Here is a 16,895-nt window from a genome sequence, read left to right on the forward strand (position 1 = left end):
GGTTCCATGAGGCTAGAATAACTCAGCTTCAAAATGAATAAATGTGGAAGCCAGGCACAACCCAGGTTTGTTTGTCTCTTTTCCTTTAGCAGGTTATCTCAGGGAGGGAAGGGAAGGTATTTTCAACCTGGAGCCAGAAGACTTGTGTTCCCTTTGGTTTCACTGCCATGTGATCCTAAGAACATCCATTTCCTTCTGGACCTCCCTCCAGAAGAGTCAAAGCTCATAGTTGTTTTGTAACCCTGAGGTTCTGGCAATCAGAATATCTCCAGTCCCTCTTACCAGGATAAGGCATTAAGAGTAATTTCCATTTGTTTCAAGGCAAACTAATCATGAGCAACAAAAGCTCTCTGACTCTGGTGAGAGGATAAATCACCAGCTAGGTCAGTGACACAAGAGCTCCAAGGTGACAGAATCCAGCTGCCTCCTGTGTAAGAAGCCTGACTCATCCCTGAGTGATGTGATAGAAAAAGATGGACTAGGAATCAAGAGATTTAAATCCTGCTGCCCTTTTCCAGTGACATATCCCATGACCTTGGGCAAAGGATTGCCCTCTATGGGCCCCTAACCTGTACTATCTAAAAGAGACAATTAGGTTGGCTGGATCCTAAAGTCTTTATGCCCCAGTATCTTGTCAGTTTATGAAATCCTGATTCCTGCTTCTACATATTGATAACAGCTGAGCAACTGGAAAAGACTGCTATTTTTTCCAGGTTTCCAAATGGAAAAGATGTGACACTGCCCATTGCCTATATGATATAGAGGCAATACACATACAGCTACCCAACTCTGCCATTGTAGCATTAAAGCAACCAGAGACAGTATGTAAGTGAATAAGCATGGCTCTAATCCAATGGCAGGGAGGGGTTTTGGAACTAGATAGAGCTGGTGACTGCACAACATTATGAATATACTAAATAAATGCTACTGAATTACTCATTTAAAAATGTTCAAGGCCAGGCACGGTGGCTCACACCTGTAATCCCAGCATTTTGGGAGGCCGAAGCGGGCAGATCGCCTGAGATCAGGAGATCAAGGCCACCCTGGCCAACATGGTGAAACCCAAATACAAAAATTAGCTGGGCGTGGTGGCAGGCACCTGTAATCCCAGCTACTCAGGAGGCTGAGGCAGAAGAATTGCTTGAACACAGGAGGCAGAGGTTGCAGTGAGCTGAGATCGCACAATTGCACTCCAGCCTGGGCAATAAGAGCGAAACTTCATCTAAAAAAAAAAAAAAAAAAAAAAAGCTGGGTGTGGTGGCGGGCGCCTGTAGTCCCAGCTACTCGGGAGGCTGAGGCAGGAGAATTGCTTGAACCCAGGAGGCAGAGGTTGCAGTGAGCCAAGATCGCACCACTGCACTCCAGCCTGGGTGACACAGCGAGACTCCGTTTCAAAAAAAAAAAAGTTTAATTTTGTATATATGAATTTCACCTCAATATATTATTTAAAAAAACACAAACAGGCAGTGGGTAGGATTTGGTTTATAGGCAGTAGTTTGCTGACACCTGACCAAGATCAACTTTGAATTCGTTGCTTAAACTCCATCTAGGGAAACTTAATTAGCAGTTATGTAACATCTGCCTGAATACAATAAGTCACTCATTACCCCCACAAAGCATTTTATTTCACTTATGGGCAGAATCTGTTTCTATCTGGAGAGTCTTTTCATGTACAAAGCCAAAATGTCCCTCTCTCCAACTTTCACCCATAGAGAGTTTACTTATGTTATGATCCTCTGCTTCACTACAGGACACCATGCCATATTGCTTTAAAGGATGAATTGTCTCTAGTTGGAGAAATATGGAAGGGGAACATGCTTCTGTGCTGAAGCATCAGGCAAAGAGAAAATAGAATCTCTTTTTTTTTTCTTTTTTTCTTTTTTTTTTTTTTTTTAGAGAAAGGGTCTTACTCTGTCAGCCAGGCTGGAGTGCAATGGCACAATCATAGCTCCTGCAGTCTTGAACTCCTGGGCTCAAGCAATCCTCCTGCCTCAGCCTCCTGAGTAGTGGGACTACAAGTGCATACCACCACATCCAGCTAATTAAGATAAAAAGTTTGGTTGGGCGCAGTGGCTCACGCCTGTAATCCCAGCACTTTGGGAGGCCAAGGCTGGCGGATCACGAGGTCAGGAGATCGAGACCATCTTGGCTAACATGGTGAAACCCCGTCTCTACTAAAAATACAAAAAATTAGCCGGGTGTGGTGGCGGGCGCCTGTAGTCCCAGCTACTTGGGAGGCTGAGGCAGGAGAATGGCGTGAACCCGGGAGGCAGAGCTTGCAGTGAGCCGAGATCACGCCACTACACTCCAGCCTGGGCAACAGAGGGAGACTCCGTTTCAGAAAAAAAAAAAAAAGAATGTTTTTGGTAAAGACAGAATACTGCCAGGCTGGTCTCAAGCTCCTGGCCTCAAGCAGTCCTCCTGCCTCGGCCTCGCAAAGTGCTGGGATTACAGGGATGCACCACCGTGGCTGGCCAGAATATAGGATCTCTTAAAGATACTCCACAGGATGGGCCAATTTCTGTCTCTAACACACACATACATATACACATCAGCAGCAGATTTTTATTAGATGGAAGATAACAAGCATTACCTCATAGGTAAGTGGTAACAAATGGCAAGTACAGCCATGCCACAGAGGAGTGAGGACATTACTGGCTATGGGAATGGGTACTTATGAAATCTAAGGGTCAGGTCTCCTGATGAACTCTGACTACCCAGTAAGCTCTTCTCCTTGGCACTCAATATGACCATTGCTGGCATGAAAGGGTCTACAGTAGCTAGTTCAACTTGGCCAACAGTTCTTCCAGTTCTGGTCGAGCTTTGAATCGTCCCTTGAAGTCTTCTTCAGTGTGCTAAGGAGAAGAAAAATAAAATAAGTGGAAATTACTGCAGAGCTTTTAGTTACCCAGATATGCACAGCATCCAAAAAGGGCCCTTGAACCAGCTCTGTAGAGAATCATTCAGATTCAAGTAACTTTTATTATCTGCTGTGTAGCAGACTTATATTAGATACTGGGGATTCAAACTTGAATCAGACTTCCTCCTTGCTTTCAGTGAACTTATAGTCTGGTTAGAAAAGACAGATATATGAAGATTTAATGTCAAAATGCTATAACTATCACAATAGAAGCATTTGAGAGAGAGAGAATACCAAAATTATTTACATAGGAAATAAAACAAACAGGGATTGGACTGTTTTAAGGCAGCATGACCAGCACATGCTGTCCCTGTCCCCAGATCTGTATGAAGCCCAAATACCAACCAGAAGAAGCTTGACAAGCATGGACTCAGAACAAGCAGAGCTGGATGGAGCAAATGGTACCAATCTAAGATGACCTCATACATCTGTGTCATTAGAAGGATCATCTTGGCAATTGGACCCAAATACTCAGTATTTAGGCTAAGACTCCTAATGTTCTCCAAGTTTTCCATGCCTGACAAAACATTCTATTGACTAGCATTCTTTATGAAATATATTCAGTCAAGCTACAGTCAAGCCTTGAAGATCCAGGAACCTTTTCTCTAACATATATTTTCCTATTTGTGTTCTGATTTATTACACCATATACTATCTTAACCCATGTCCTTTCTTCCACACAACTGCCTGAAAGGAGAGAATTCTGGGGCCTCATAGGCTCACCACCAACATCAGGATGCTGTGCTGAAAGTCAGCACTCACAGGCCACAAAGCATCATCCCTGATGCCTCAGAAGCTGGACTAATGATCACAGTGTCATCAGAGTGTACAACTTTTCTGATTATTATTTAGGTCACATTATCCACATTTCTCTGTTCTTTCTAAAGCCAGGAAGTCCACATGTTCTTATCCTTATTTTGAGCATATGCAGGCCAGCAGGGGCCTCTTCTCAAACCAGCACCTACCTCCTTCACTGACAGTCTGACTCCTTCAGGAAGACTGCTTTGGATTATTTCCAAGAAAATTTCTGCAAATGTAGCACTCAAACCGCTGATCTGCAAAATGAAAGAAGGTGCTCTAAGAGGTGGGAGGAGCTGAAAACGAGGTAACTGGGCAGACATAGTTAGGGTTCAAATGCCAGCTCCAGTAGAGTCTGGAGAGCCCAAGGGTGGAAGATTAACACCAAAACTGGTTTCTGAGCTGGCCTCTACAGGATTTCTCCTGCCATCTGCCAAGGTGCTGAGATGGTCACTGCCAATATCTGCTCCTGTGGGCATTAGATGTCATTACTCGACCAAGAGGTTTTAAAGTCCAGGGTCTCTTTCTGTTGCCCAGGCTAGAGTGCAGTAGAACAATCATAGCTCACTGCAACCTTGAACTCCTGGGTTCAAGTGGTCCTCCCACCTCAGCCTCCAGAGTAGTTGGGACTACAGGCATGTGCCACCAGTCCCGGCTAATTTTTTATTTTTATTTTTTGGTAGAAACAGGGTCTTGCTGTGTTGCCCAGACTGGTCAAATTCCTGGCCTCAAGCAATCCTCCCACTTTGGCCTCCAAAAGTGCTAGGTTTACAGGCATGAACCATGGCACCCAACTCAGGCTGACTTTCTTATTTATTTATTTATTTTTGAGACAGAGTCTTGCTCTGTTGCCCCCAGGCTGGAGTGAAGTGGCGCTATCTCGGCTCACTGCAACCTCCGCCTCCCAGGTTCAAGCAATTCTCCTGCCTCAGCCTCCCAAGCAGCTGAGAAAACAGGTGCCTGCCACCATGCCTGGCTAATTTTTGTTTTTGTTTTGTTTTGTTTTTGAGATGGAGTTTCGCTCTTGTTGCCCAGGCTGGAGTGCAATGGCGCAATCTTGGCTCACTGCAATCTCTACCTCCCGGGTTCAAGCGATTCTCCTGCCTCAGCCTCCTGAGTAGCTGGGATTACAGGCATGTGCCACCACGCCTGGCTAATTTTGTATTTTTAGTAGAGATGGGGTTTCTTCATGTTGGTGAGGCTGGTCTCAAACTCCCAACCTCAGGTGATCCGCCCGCCTCGGCCTCCCAAAATGCTGGGATTACAGGCGTGAGCCACCATGCCCGGCTAATTTTTGTATTTTTAGTAGAGCCAGGGTTTCACCATGTTGGCCAGGCTGGTCTCAAACTCCTCACCTCAAGTGATCTGCCCGCCTTGTTCTCCCAAAGTGCTGGGATTACAGGTGTGAACCACCATGCCCGGGCACACTGACTTTCTGATTCAACTCAGCTTTGCCCATATCCAGGCATACCAGGACCTGACTGGTGTCAAACCCTGTGCTAAAAACACCGAGGTGAATCAGATGTATGGTAAAAGGGCAGGCAGGGGGCTGCAAGGAACCACAAGAGAAATTCCTACCCAACTCAACCAAGGAAGGTCAAAAAAAGCTTCCAGGAGAGGTAGTATCTGGGTGAAATCTTGAAGAAAAACAAGAGTAAACTAGGAGAATTCAACAGTAATGTGGAGGATTTTGAAGGCAGAGGAAACAGCATTCAGTAAAATGTGGGGGCATAACAGTGTTAGGAAATTAAAACTAGCTCTATTGGCCGGGCACAGTGGTTCATGCCTGTAATCCCAGCACTTTGGGAGGCCAAGGTGGGCGGATCACCTGAGGTCAGTAGGTTGAGACCAGCCTAACCAACATGGAGAAACCCCGTCTCTACTAAAAATACAAAATTAGCTGGGCATGGTAGCGCATGCCTGTAATCCCAGCTACTCAGGAGGCTGAGGCAGGAGACCCGCTTCAACACAGGAGGTGGAGGTTGCAGTGAGCTGAGATTGTACCATTGCCTTCCAGCCTGGGCAACAAGGGTAAAACTCTGTCTCCAAAAAAAAAAAAAAAAAAAAAAAAAAAAAAACTAGCTCCATGTGTGGCTGGAGTAAATGGGCTGTGAAGAGGAAAAGCAGGAGGAGAATCATGAAGGCACCTGAGTACCAACCTAAAGCATTCAAACTATTCTATGGACTTCTGGCATGTCAGATCTGTCACAGGATATATTATAAATAATTTAATCCTGATAATATTTAAAAAGCCAAAGATTGCACTTAGTTATTTTTTAAATTAGCATATTTAGACTTAAATTTAATATTCATTTTATTACCTTGCTGATATGTTCCTTCAGTGGATCAAAAAAGGGTGATGCCTATACCATAGAATATTATTTGGCAATAAAAAGGAATGAAGTACCAATACGACAGAGATGAACCTTGAAAACATTACACCAAGTGAAAGAAGCCTGACACAAGACGCCATTTAATGTACAATTCCATTTAAATGAAGAGATAAATCCATAGAGATAGAAAGTAGATTAGTGGTTGCAAGGGGTTAGGGCAACCAAGAAAGAGGAGTGACTGCGAATGGGTACACGGTTTCTTTTAGGGTGATGAAAATGTTCTAAAATTGATTGTGTGGTTGGTTGCATAACTCTTTGATTATATTAAAAACTGTTTTTATTGTATACTTCAAATTGGTAAATTGTATGATATGTCCATTATATATCAATTACTGCTGTTATTCAAAGGGGGATGATGTTAAAGCTGTGAAGCTGTGAATTTTTTATACCTCTGGGTACCCTCGTGGTGGTGTGGTTGGCACCCATCATTATCTGCAGGAAGAAAAGAGGACAACTGCTAGAGATCAAAGGAAGGCAGCCACTGAGGGGTTTCAAGCAGGAAAATGACATGATTACTTGGTATGGGGATAAAGTGAAGTGGATGAATCTGAAAGATTTTTCGGAGGTAGAAGCTATAGAATTTGGTGAATGAATGGCTATCAGAGGACAAAGAAGGGTGACACATTAGGCTCAAAGGTGGGGAATATTACAGAAAAAGAGGAAAATCAGTCCCTCTACAACTAATTTTGCATAGACGGAGTGCAGGGAGGACTCCTGTGGAACATCCAAGTCGAGAAGGCCAGTAGACAACTGGGTATCAAGTTTCAAGCCTCAGCCAACAGATCAGGACTAGAGATATATACATCTAGGGGGTTATCAGTATTAAACGATGATCACTGAGGCCAAAGGAATGAATGAGACTGCATAGGGGGAAGGTATTATAAAAGGAGGGATGGAGGCATCAAGAACTGAACCCTGGAGAACACCATTATTCAAGAAAGAAAAGAAAAGAGCATAACAGAAAGTGAAAAAGTGGACAGAGAAAAGAACCAGGAGAAGCAAATACATTTTTTATTCTCCTGGAGTGCCTACCTGAACCACTCGCTCATGGGTGGTAAGCACTGAGTCCAGGAACATTTTGCTGCCTTGGTCCTGCAACTGCAACACTTCTATGGTTTTGGTTGGCATCGCATAACTGTGGGAAGGAAGAGTCAGCTACAGTGAGTGTTCACTGAAGCCAGCAGCCACTTCAATCATAGTAGTCCATGAGTATAGCCACTACGGCATGCGATAGTTCCCAGAATGTAGGGTTTGCTTACCTGCAACCAGGAGCAAAATAACTAGATCCCTCTTACCTCCTTCAAAACTCCCTAAGCAAATACACCATGTTTAATGCAGTTCTGCATCTCTAATCACACTTAATACAATACTCCAAAAAAAAAATACAATACTCCGAATAAAACCTGGTGATTAATAATAAACAATTTGTTGCTAATGAAGAATAGCCCATTCTAAAAGAATCAAGTGACGAGGTGTGGTGGTGCACACCTGTAATCCCAGCAATTTGGGAGGCCAGGGCAGCCGGATGGCTTGAGTTCAGGAATTCAAGACCAGCCTGGGCAACACAGTAAGACCCTGTCTCTACAAATATACAAAAATTAGCTAGGTGTGGTGGCACACACCTGTAGTCCCAGCTACTCAGGAGGCTGAGGTGGACAGATTGTTTGAACACAGGAGGTCAAGGATGCAGTGAGCCAAGATTGCGCCACTGCACTCCAGCATGGGCAACAGAGGAAGACCTTGTCTCAAAAAAAAAAAGAAAAGAAAAAGAAAAAAATCAAGCTCCCCACTAGGTATGCTTTGGAGGCTAACCTTGGGTATTTAATCTGTTCTGGAGAAATAAGGCATGAAAATTAATTGTTCTAGAACAGGATTTCTCAACCTCAGTGCTACTGACATTTTAGACCAGATAATTCTTTGTTGTAGGGGCTGACCTACACATCCATAAACATCCCTTTACCCACTGGATATCTGTAGTATACCCCAAGTGGTGACAGTCAAAACTACCTCCAGATATTGTTAATTTTCCCCTGAGGGGCAACTTCTCCCAGATTATAGAGTTTATGCTTACTAAAACTGGCTTCAGCAAGTCTACATGTTGCAGTGAAAATAACACAGAACATGGAGTCAAGTGTTGGTTCTGCTACTTATTGGCAATATTTACTTAGGTAAGTCATTCCCCCTCTGGGCCTTAGTTTCTTCATGTATAAACAAGATAACCATCTAGGCCTATATCAACAGAGAATTGTGAAGACTGGTGTATTAATGAGATAAGACCGGACTAATGGCTACACAGAAATATGGTAGTAGTGTTGTGTTCATCTTATCAAAAAGTTCATCAAACTGAAGATAAATGAAATAAGATCCCTAAATTTTCATGTGTCACAAAATCATCACTTAATAGCAAGGGGCATGGCCCTCCATAGGTGGACCTCTACAAAAGAAATTTAGTGTAATAGGCCAGGCGCAGTGGCTCACGCCTGTGATCTCAGCACTTTGGGAGGCCGAGGCGGGTGGATCACAACATCAGGAGTTTAGAAGTAATGGAAAATGAACTAGAGACATGACAGTCAGTCCTGGAGTTAAATATTGGCTCTGCCAATTATTACCTATTTGAATTTGGAAATTCAGGTTTCTGAGTCTCCATTTCTTCTGCTATAAATTGAAAATAATAATACCTAATTCATAGAGTTGTTGTAATGATTAAATGAGATTACATAAGTAATTACCTGGCATAAGGTCAGTAAATGCAAGATATTGCAAATTCTTTCAGGTAGTCTTTCTAAATAACATCCCTCCTGCTTTTCAGCATTATCTCTGATCTCCTCTTCTTCTGATTCAAATACAGTAATAACTTTCCAACATAAAAAAATGGGGATACAATCATAGACTTCTTATGGATGTTCAAGTGAAATAATTGTGTTTCAGAAAAATAAAAACACCCTAAAATACTATTTTTCTTTTTTGGCATTCTGCAGATAGGACTGACTAAAGTGGGAATTGTCCATTCCTGCCACTAATAATGGGTTTTATTCTTTAACACTTACTTCAGCAAGATTTCATTGATTTGTTTACTCATTCACTCAACAAATATTTACTAACAGCCTGCTCTGTTCCAGGCACCCTGATGGGCAATAAGAAGTCTATGCATGCGGTGGCTCGCACCTGTAATCCCAGCCCTTTGTGAGGTTGAGGCAGGTGGATCACCTGAGGTCAGGAGTTCAAGACCAGCCTGACCAACATGGTGAAACTCTGTCTCTACTAAAAATACAAAAATCAGCCGGGTGTGGTGGCAGCCACCTATAGTCCCAGCTACGCAGGAGGCTGAGGCAGGAGAATCACTTGAACCTGGGAGGTGGAGGTTGCAGTGAGCCGAGATCACGCCACTGTACTCCAGCCTGGGCAACAGAGCAAGACTCTGTCTCAAAAAAAAAAAAAAAAGTCTATGCGGCCAGGCGTGGTGGCTCCCACCTGTAATGTGAGCACTTTGGGAGGCCAAGACCGGAGAACTGCTTAAGCCCAGCAGTTCAAGACTAGCCTGGGCAACCTACTGAGACCCTGTCTCTATTTAGAAAAAAAGGAAAAAAGAAAGAAGTCGGCCGGGCGCAGTGGCTCACGCCTGTAATCCCAGCACTTTGGGAGGCTGAGGCAGCTGGATCACCTAAGGTCAGGAGTTCAAGACCAGCCTGGCTAATATGGTGAAAACCTGTCTCTACTAAAAATACAAAAAATTAGCTGGGCATGGTGGTGAGTACCTGTAGTCCCAGCTACTCGGGAGGCTGAGGCAGAAGAATCACTTGAACCTGGGAGGTAGAGGTTGCAATGAGCCAAGATCATGCTACCTCACTCCAGCCTGGGCGACAGAGCAAGGCTCAGTCTCAAAAAAAAAAAGGTCTATGCTTTCAAGGAGCTCACTGTGAGTGTTTTAAAGAAATAAGTAAGTATATAAACATTGTACTAGAGTAAGACAAAGGCAATAATAGGTATGTGCCAAATACTATAGGCACAAGAAGGGGAGGAAAGGGGGGCTCGGGGAAAGCCTCACAGGAGGTAGTGATTTATCAAGATGTAGAACAGGCCTTTAAGTATGTAAGAGTACATACGGTTTTTTTTTTTTTTATCTACACTATTTTGTACCTTCCAAATTTTCTGCAATAAACATTGCTTTGATGATCAGACAGTAAAATGGAAGGAAATAAATGAAAGAATTGAATTTCACTAGTCAATCTAACATGACAAAATAATGCTATTTAGGGGGAGTATTGCCAAGAAAGGGACAAAAGGAAGTCTGCTGGGGTGCTGGGGAGCTTCACTTTATACAAGTTACATCTCAATTTTTAAAAATGTAAGTAGGTGTTTTAAAAAGAGAAGAGCAGCCTCATAGTGAGTGATGCTGGGTGATGCTTTTACTCTCAGCAGAGCACAGGGGCTGGTTCAACTTCAGGCTTGGAAGCTGCTCCCAGATGAGTGAGATTTCCATCTCCTCAGGCAGCTGCTCAGCAAAGGATGCAGGCAAATTAAGGGACTCACATGAGAGGCCTCTTCCTCGCCTCTCCTTCTGGGTGAGATGTAGCTGCAGCAGTGCAAACCATTTAGAGTACAAAAGCTGGCATCCTGCTGTCTAGTCCAATTCCATCTCAAGGTCATGGCAATCATCCCTACCCACCCTCCCGTGAGGAAAAATGGATTAAGATGAAATGAAAATCAGAAGAAAAGAATTTCATGTCTGAAAGGCTGGGTAGTGAGATTGCCTGACAATACGACAGTCTGAAAACCTCAATCAATGCAGAGAATTGAGTTGCTAAAAACAAACAGCTCTTTATGCTCTGAGCTGTTTGGAGCAAAGAGCCAGCAAAGAGGCAAAAAGCAGCACATCATTCATCTTGCTGTTCTAGGAAACATGTCCGCCATGCCTGTTAGAATTCAATCCAAATCAACAAGTCTGTATTCAGTGCCTACTACGTGTCAGGTACTTGGCAAGATCTTAGGGTTAGGCCACTAATGAAGACAGAAACAGTCCTTGCCTTACAAAGCTTAGAGTCTAATAGAAAAGACCAATAATAGTCAAGTAATTACAAGAGCAAAAAGTGCATGTTATGAAAGGGCAGTTAAATACCTTTTACTTCTTCTAAATGTATAACATAAAGATCTAACTTAATGAGGTTCCCTGAAGAAGTAACATTCAAGATGACATGTAAGAAAACAAAAATAAATAAAGAGGCAGGGCGTGGTGGTTCATGCCTGTAATCCCAGCACTTTGGGAGGCCGAGGCGGGTGGATCATGAGGTCAGGAGTTCAAGACCAACCCTGGCCAAGATGGTGAAACCCCGTCTCTACTAAAAATACAAAAATTAGCTGGGCGTGGTGGCAGGCACCTGTAATCCCAGCTACTCGGGAGGCTGAGGCAGGAGGATTGCTTGAATCCAGGCAGCAGAGGTTGCAGTGAGCCGAGATCGCACCACTGCACTCCAGCCTGGGCGACAGAGTGAGACTCCATCTCAAAATAAAAAAGATGGCATCTAAGAAAAAAGTAGAGGCTAGTTAGATGAAGAGAGGAAGAGCGTATGCAAAGGTCCTGAGGTGGAAAGGGACAAAAACAAAGCCAGTGTAACTAGAGGTAGAGGGAGGTGGGGAGGGAAGTGTGAAGAGAGGCAAGGCAGGCCCTGGAGCACCTAGGAAGCTACATGAGAAACTTTTATTGTGATCCTACGGGAGTGGGAAGCCATCAAAGAATTTCAAGCAGAAGAGTGACATAATCATATTTCCATCTAGAAAGATCACCCTAAATGCTGTGCGGAGAACCGGTTAGAAGAATAGAGAATTAGGAAAAAAAGTAGGTTTAACTCCAGAACGTGCCACTTATTAGGTGTAGGAATAGGGCAAGCTTCTATAATAATAATAATAGTAATAGTAATGATAATAGCAGCCAACAGTTGCTGGACATAGTTCTACATACATTATATATAATAGCTCCCTTAATTTTCACTGTAGCCTTTTAAGGTAGGTGCTTTTAGTAACCCCATTTTACAGATGAGGAAACCAAGACACAAAGAGGTTGAGCAAACTGCCCCAATGTCATACAGTAAGAATGCAGTGGAGCAAGAAAACTCAGGCAGTTTGGCTCCAGCATTGATACTTTGATCTACTATGTACAAGGTGTTTAAGTTAAATAATACACAAAAGAATGTACTTAGCTTGTTCAGAGTGCCTCACTGATAGTAGGTGCTCAACAAATGTAACTGCCTTCCTGCTTTCACTCAAATGCAGCCAGTGCATTACAGCTGAGTTTTTTAAAGAAAGTGTTTTGGTTGGTTGTTTGTTTCTGGACTACATAGTCTTTTAATCTATAATCCAGGAGTATACAACCATGCAGCACTGGCCACTTAGCCAGATATAAAATAAACCAGCTTCTTACCACAACTACCCTATAAACATTGCAACTAGGCCAGGCACGGTGGCTCATACCTGTAATCCTAGCACTTTGGGAGGCCAAGGCGGGCGGATCACTTGAGGTCAGGAGTTTGAGACCAGTCTGGCCAACATACTGAAACCCCATCTCTACTAAAAATACAAAAATTAGCCAGGCGTGGTGGTGGCGGGTGCCTGTAGTCCCAGCTACTCAGGAAGCTGAGGCTTGAGAATCGCTTGAATCCAGGAATCAGAGGTTGCAGTGAGCCGAGATCATGCCACGGCACTCCAGCCTGGGCGACACAGCAAGACTCTGACTCAAACAAACAAAACATTGAAACTATTCCCTCTAAAATGACCCTAATCTTATGTGAACACACCAACTGTGGGGGAACCAGAAACCTAGCTATGTGGCAAAAAGTAAAAGCCAAAGGGAAAACAGCAATTCCGTGGTTAGTTGATAAAAAGCAGGAAATTCAGTGCCCTTCACTATAAAAGCGGCATATGTAAAAAGAGTCCTAAAAATTTCAAACACTATTCCAGGAACTGACTGACCCACTGTAGGTATGATAGTAACATTCTGTGAATGATATTTAATGTTCTTTGCCATCAACCTTTAAGAAGCTATCTCTAATTCCCTCCAGCTGAAAAAAACATCTTAATTATTACAACAGTAACATTAGTAACAGAATGTTTACAATGTGCCAGTGTCTGTGTTAAGTGCTGTCATGTACCATCTTGTTTCATTTTCAGAGCTCAAAGAAACAGAAAAAATTATCATCCTCATTATATAGATGAGGAAACTGAGGCTCAGAATTTCCCAAGGCCATATTACTAATAACTGATAGAACTAGAATATGAATGCCAACAATTTGATTCCAGAGCTTGTACTCTTTTTGTTAATGTTTAATTTTTGTGGGTCCATAGCAGGTATATATATTTATAGGGTATATGGGATATTTTGATACAGGCATACAATGCATAAGAATCACATCAGGGTAAATGGGATATCCATCATCTCAAGCATTTATCCTTTGTGTTACAAACAATCCAACTATACTCTTTTAGTTATTTGTAAATGTACAATTAAATTATCGACTAGTGCTCGCTTCGGCAGCACATATGCTAAAATTGGAACGATACAGAGAAGATTAGCATGGCCCCTGTGCAAGGATGACATGCAAATTCGTGAAGCGTTCCTTTATTTTTAAAAATAAATAAATAAATAAATAAATAAATAATCAACTATAGTCACCCTGTTGTGCTATCAAATATTAGATCTTATTCAATCTTTCTATTTTTTGATACCCATTAACCATCCCCACTTCTCCTCCAGCCCCTACTGCCCTTCTCAGCCCCTGGTAACCATCATACTACTCTCTATCTCTGTAAGTTCAATTGTTTTTAATTTTAGCACCCACAAATAAATGAGAACATGCAATGTTTTTTTTTTTTTTTTTTTTTTTTTTTTTTTTTTTTTTTTTTTTTTTTTAGAGACGGTTTCACTGGTCTCGATTCTGACTCGTGATTCGCCGCTCGGCTCCAATGCTGGATTACAGCGTGAGCACCGCGGCCAATTTGTCTTTTTGTGCCTGGCTTATTTCACTTAACATAATAACCTCCAGTTCCATCTATGTTGTTGCAAATGACAGGATCTCATTCATTTTTATGGGTGAATAGTACTCTATTGTATACATGTACATTTTCTTTATCCATTCACCTGTTGACAGACACTCCGGTTGCTTCCAAATCTTGGCTATTGTGAATAGTGCTGCAATAAATACAGGAGTGCAGATATCTTTTCGATATACTGATTTCCTTTCTTTGGAGTTTATACCTAGCAGTGAGATTGCTAGATCATATGGTAGCTCAATTTTTAGTTTTTTGAGAAACTTCCAAACTGTTCTCCATAGTGGTTATACTAATTTTCAATCCCATCAACAGTGTATAAAGGTTCCTTTTTCTCCACATCCTCATCAACATTTGTTATTGCCTGTCTTTTGGATAAAAGCCATAATGAGATGATATCTCACTGTAGTTTTGATTTGCATTTCTCTGACGATCAGTGATGTTGAGCACTTTTTCATAGGCCTGTTTGCCATCTGTACATCTTTTAAGAAACGTCTATTCAGATCTTTTGTCCATTTTTAAATTAGATTATTAGATTTTTCTTTTTTGCTATAGAGTTGTTTGAGCTCCTTATATATTGTTTATTAATCCCTTGTCAGCTAGATAGCTTGCAAATATTTTCTCCCATTCTGTGGGCAGAGCTTGTACTCTTAACCACATACTACTTCAAGTGTGGTCCACAGACAAGCTACCAGTGAACAGCCTAATTGTCACTGGTCCATGACAGACAAGAAATGTGCAACCAGTCACTAAACAAATCACTTGATTCAGCCAAGTTTTTTCTTAATATCAAGACTTTCCTAATGAAGGAAACCAAGTATTAATGTACATTTTGGCATAAGTTCCTGACATCTTCTCAGAATGGTACTTTGAGAAGCACTACTCTAAATTACTATGTTACTCTGCCTCTTTGAGCTGTTAATTGCAGTTTATCTTTCACATTATGTTATAATTATGTTTCTCGGTATGTATGTACATGCACGTATGTGTGCATTCACTGTGTGTGTGTATGTTCCCTGAAACTAGGAGGTTCACCTTAGTATCTCCCAGAATGTCTAGTGCAGTGCTCACCACATAGCAAGAAGAGGCTCAATCAATAGTTTTTGAATTAATTCATTAAAAGGACTTTCATTAATTTAGCAACTGTACACCACACAACTGGATTGTATAGTGATAGTTAAGAACCTGTCATTCTTTCAATCATGACTGAATGTCTCCCATATGGTGGGCCTTGTAGTGGGTGCTAAAGAAACAAAGAACACAGCCCCATCCAGAAGGAATGCACTGTCAGAGGGAAAAGGAACTGCCACATGAATAGATCATTCGAGCCCAGAGCACTAAGTGACATGAGGTATGTGTCAAGTGCTGAAAGAGGAAGCAACTCTCTGGGGCATCAGAAAGACAGAAAGCACATTTTTAGAATTGAAGTATTGTCAGCTATGAGAGCTAAAGTCATAGCTTATTATCAAATCTCCTAAAGAACATTTTTTAGCACAGTTGTACTCTAATGTATAAAGGTTTAAAAGTTCAAATTTGGCTGAAGGACTTAAAATAAGACCCTATATAACTGAAAATACTTGTCAGGCAGAACTGGGTTTAAATCCAGGCAAGTTACTGGTTCTGTGCTTTCGGCCTTTCTAAGCCTTGATTTCCACATCTGTTAAATGGGAATATACTAATATCTAATGAGTAAGAAAGTATAATTTTTGTTTGTCCAATATGGCGGCACCCAGTGGCGGTGTGAACTGGGAGGAGTTTGCCCAGTTTCAGGAATTACTCAAAGTGATAAGGACAAGTGATGACAGAATAGTATATAAATTAAACACTAAGGTTCCAACAGTTTCCTTTGTAGGGAAAATTGATGCCAGCCGAACCTGTAAACAAATTTATGGGTCTTTGATGGCAGCTCTTGCCAGTAGGAACAGAGTCATAAAAAATTGTATAGCCCAGGCCAGGCGCGGTGGCTCAGGCCTGTAATCCCAGCACTTTGGGAGGCTGAGGAGGGCGGATCACGAGGTCAGGAGATCGAGACCATCCAGGCTAACATGGTGAAACCCTGTCTCTACCAAAAATACAAAAAATTAGCTGGGCATTGTGGTGGGCACCTGTAGTCCCAGCTACTCAGGAGGCTGAGGCAGGAGAATGGAGTGAACCTGGGAGGCAGAGGTTGCAGTGAGTCAAGATCGTGCCACTGCATTCCAGCCTGGGCGACAGAGCGAGACAAAAAAAAAAGAAAAAAAGAAAGGAAGCCTGGGCAACAAAGTGAGGCCCCATCTCTACAAAAAATTTTAAAATTAGCCAGGCATTCAGAGGACTAGGTCATATCAGGAAAATAAAAAATCAGCTTGGCGAGTTGGTGTTTGCCTGTAGTCCCAGCTATTTGGGAGAGAGAGGAGGATCGCTTGAGCCTAGGAGGTTGACCTGCAATAAGCAATGATTGCACCACTGCATACCAGCCTGGGTGGGAGAGAGAGACCATGACTGCATACCAGCCTGGGTGGGAGAGAGAAACCATGTCTCTAAAAGAAAAAAAGAAAAAGAAAGGAGGTGGGGCGCAGTGGTTCACTCCTGTAATCCCAGCAGTTTGGGAGGCTGAGGCAGGCGATCACTTGAGGTCAGGAGTTCGAGACCAGCCTGGCCAATGTGGTTGGTGAAACCCCATCTCCACTAAAAATACAAAAATTAGCCAGGTGCAGTGGTGCACACCTGTAATCCCAGCTACTTGGGAGGCTGAGGCAGAAGAATCA

General features: G+C 42.5%; 1 protein-coding gene and 1 non-coding gene across 4 annotated transcripts in view; one reads left to right on the forward strand and one right to left on the reverse strand.

Moving 5' to 3' along the window:
* Positions 1-2,545: 2,545 nt before the first annotated feature.
* MRPL48 (mitochondrial ribosomal protein L48) overlaps positions 2,546-16,895 on the reverse strand; it is a 74,308-nt gene continuing 59,958 nt past the window's right edge. For 2 of the 3 annotated variants that reach the window (XM_003254731.3, XM_030829328.1), the window contains 3 exons: positions 7,144-7,246; positions 3,886-3,975; positions 2,546-2,855 (listed from right to left, as the gene is read on the reverse strand). In XM_003254731.3, the coding sequence (XP_003254779.2) occupies positions 2,781-2,855; positions 3,886-3,975; positions 7,144-7,246 (268 nt within the window). In that variant the 3' untranslated portion in view covers positions 2,546-2,780. The remainder of the gene's footprint in view (positions 2,856-3,885; positions 3,976-7,143; positions 7,247-16,895) is intronic. The other variant, XM_030829329.1, reaches the window with a different exon arrangement.
* Positions 13,621-13,727, forward strand: LOC115830605. Its single transcript, XR_004026134.1, has one exon. It is a non-coding gene; the product is annotated as a U6 spliceosomal RNA (small nuclear RNA).

The sequence above is a fragment of the Nomascus leucogenys genome, chromosome 15 (genome assembly GCF_006542625.1).
Source record: "Nomascus leucogenys isolate Asia chromosome 15, Asia_NLE_v1, whole genome shotgun sequence".
NCBI lineage: Eukaryota > Metazoa > Chordata > Mammalia > Primates > Hylobatidae > Nomascus > Nomascus leucogenys.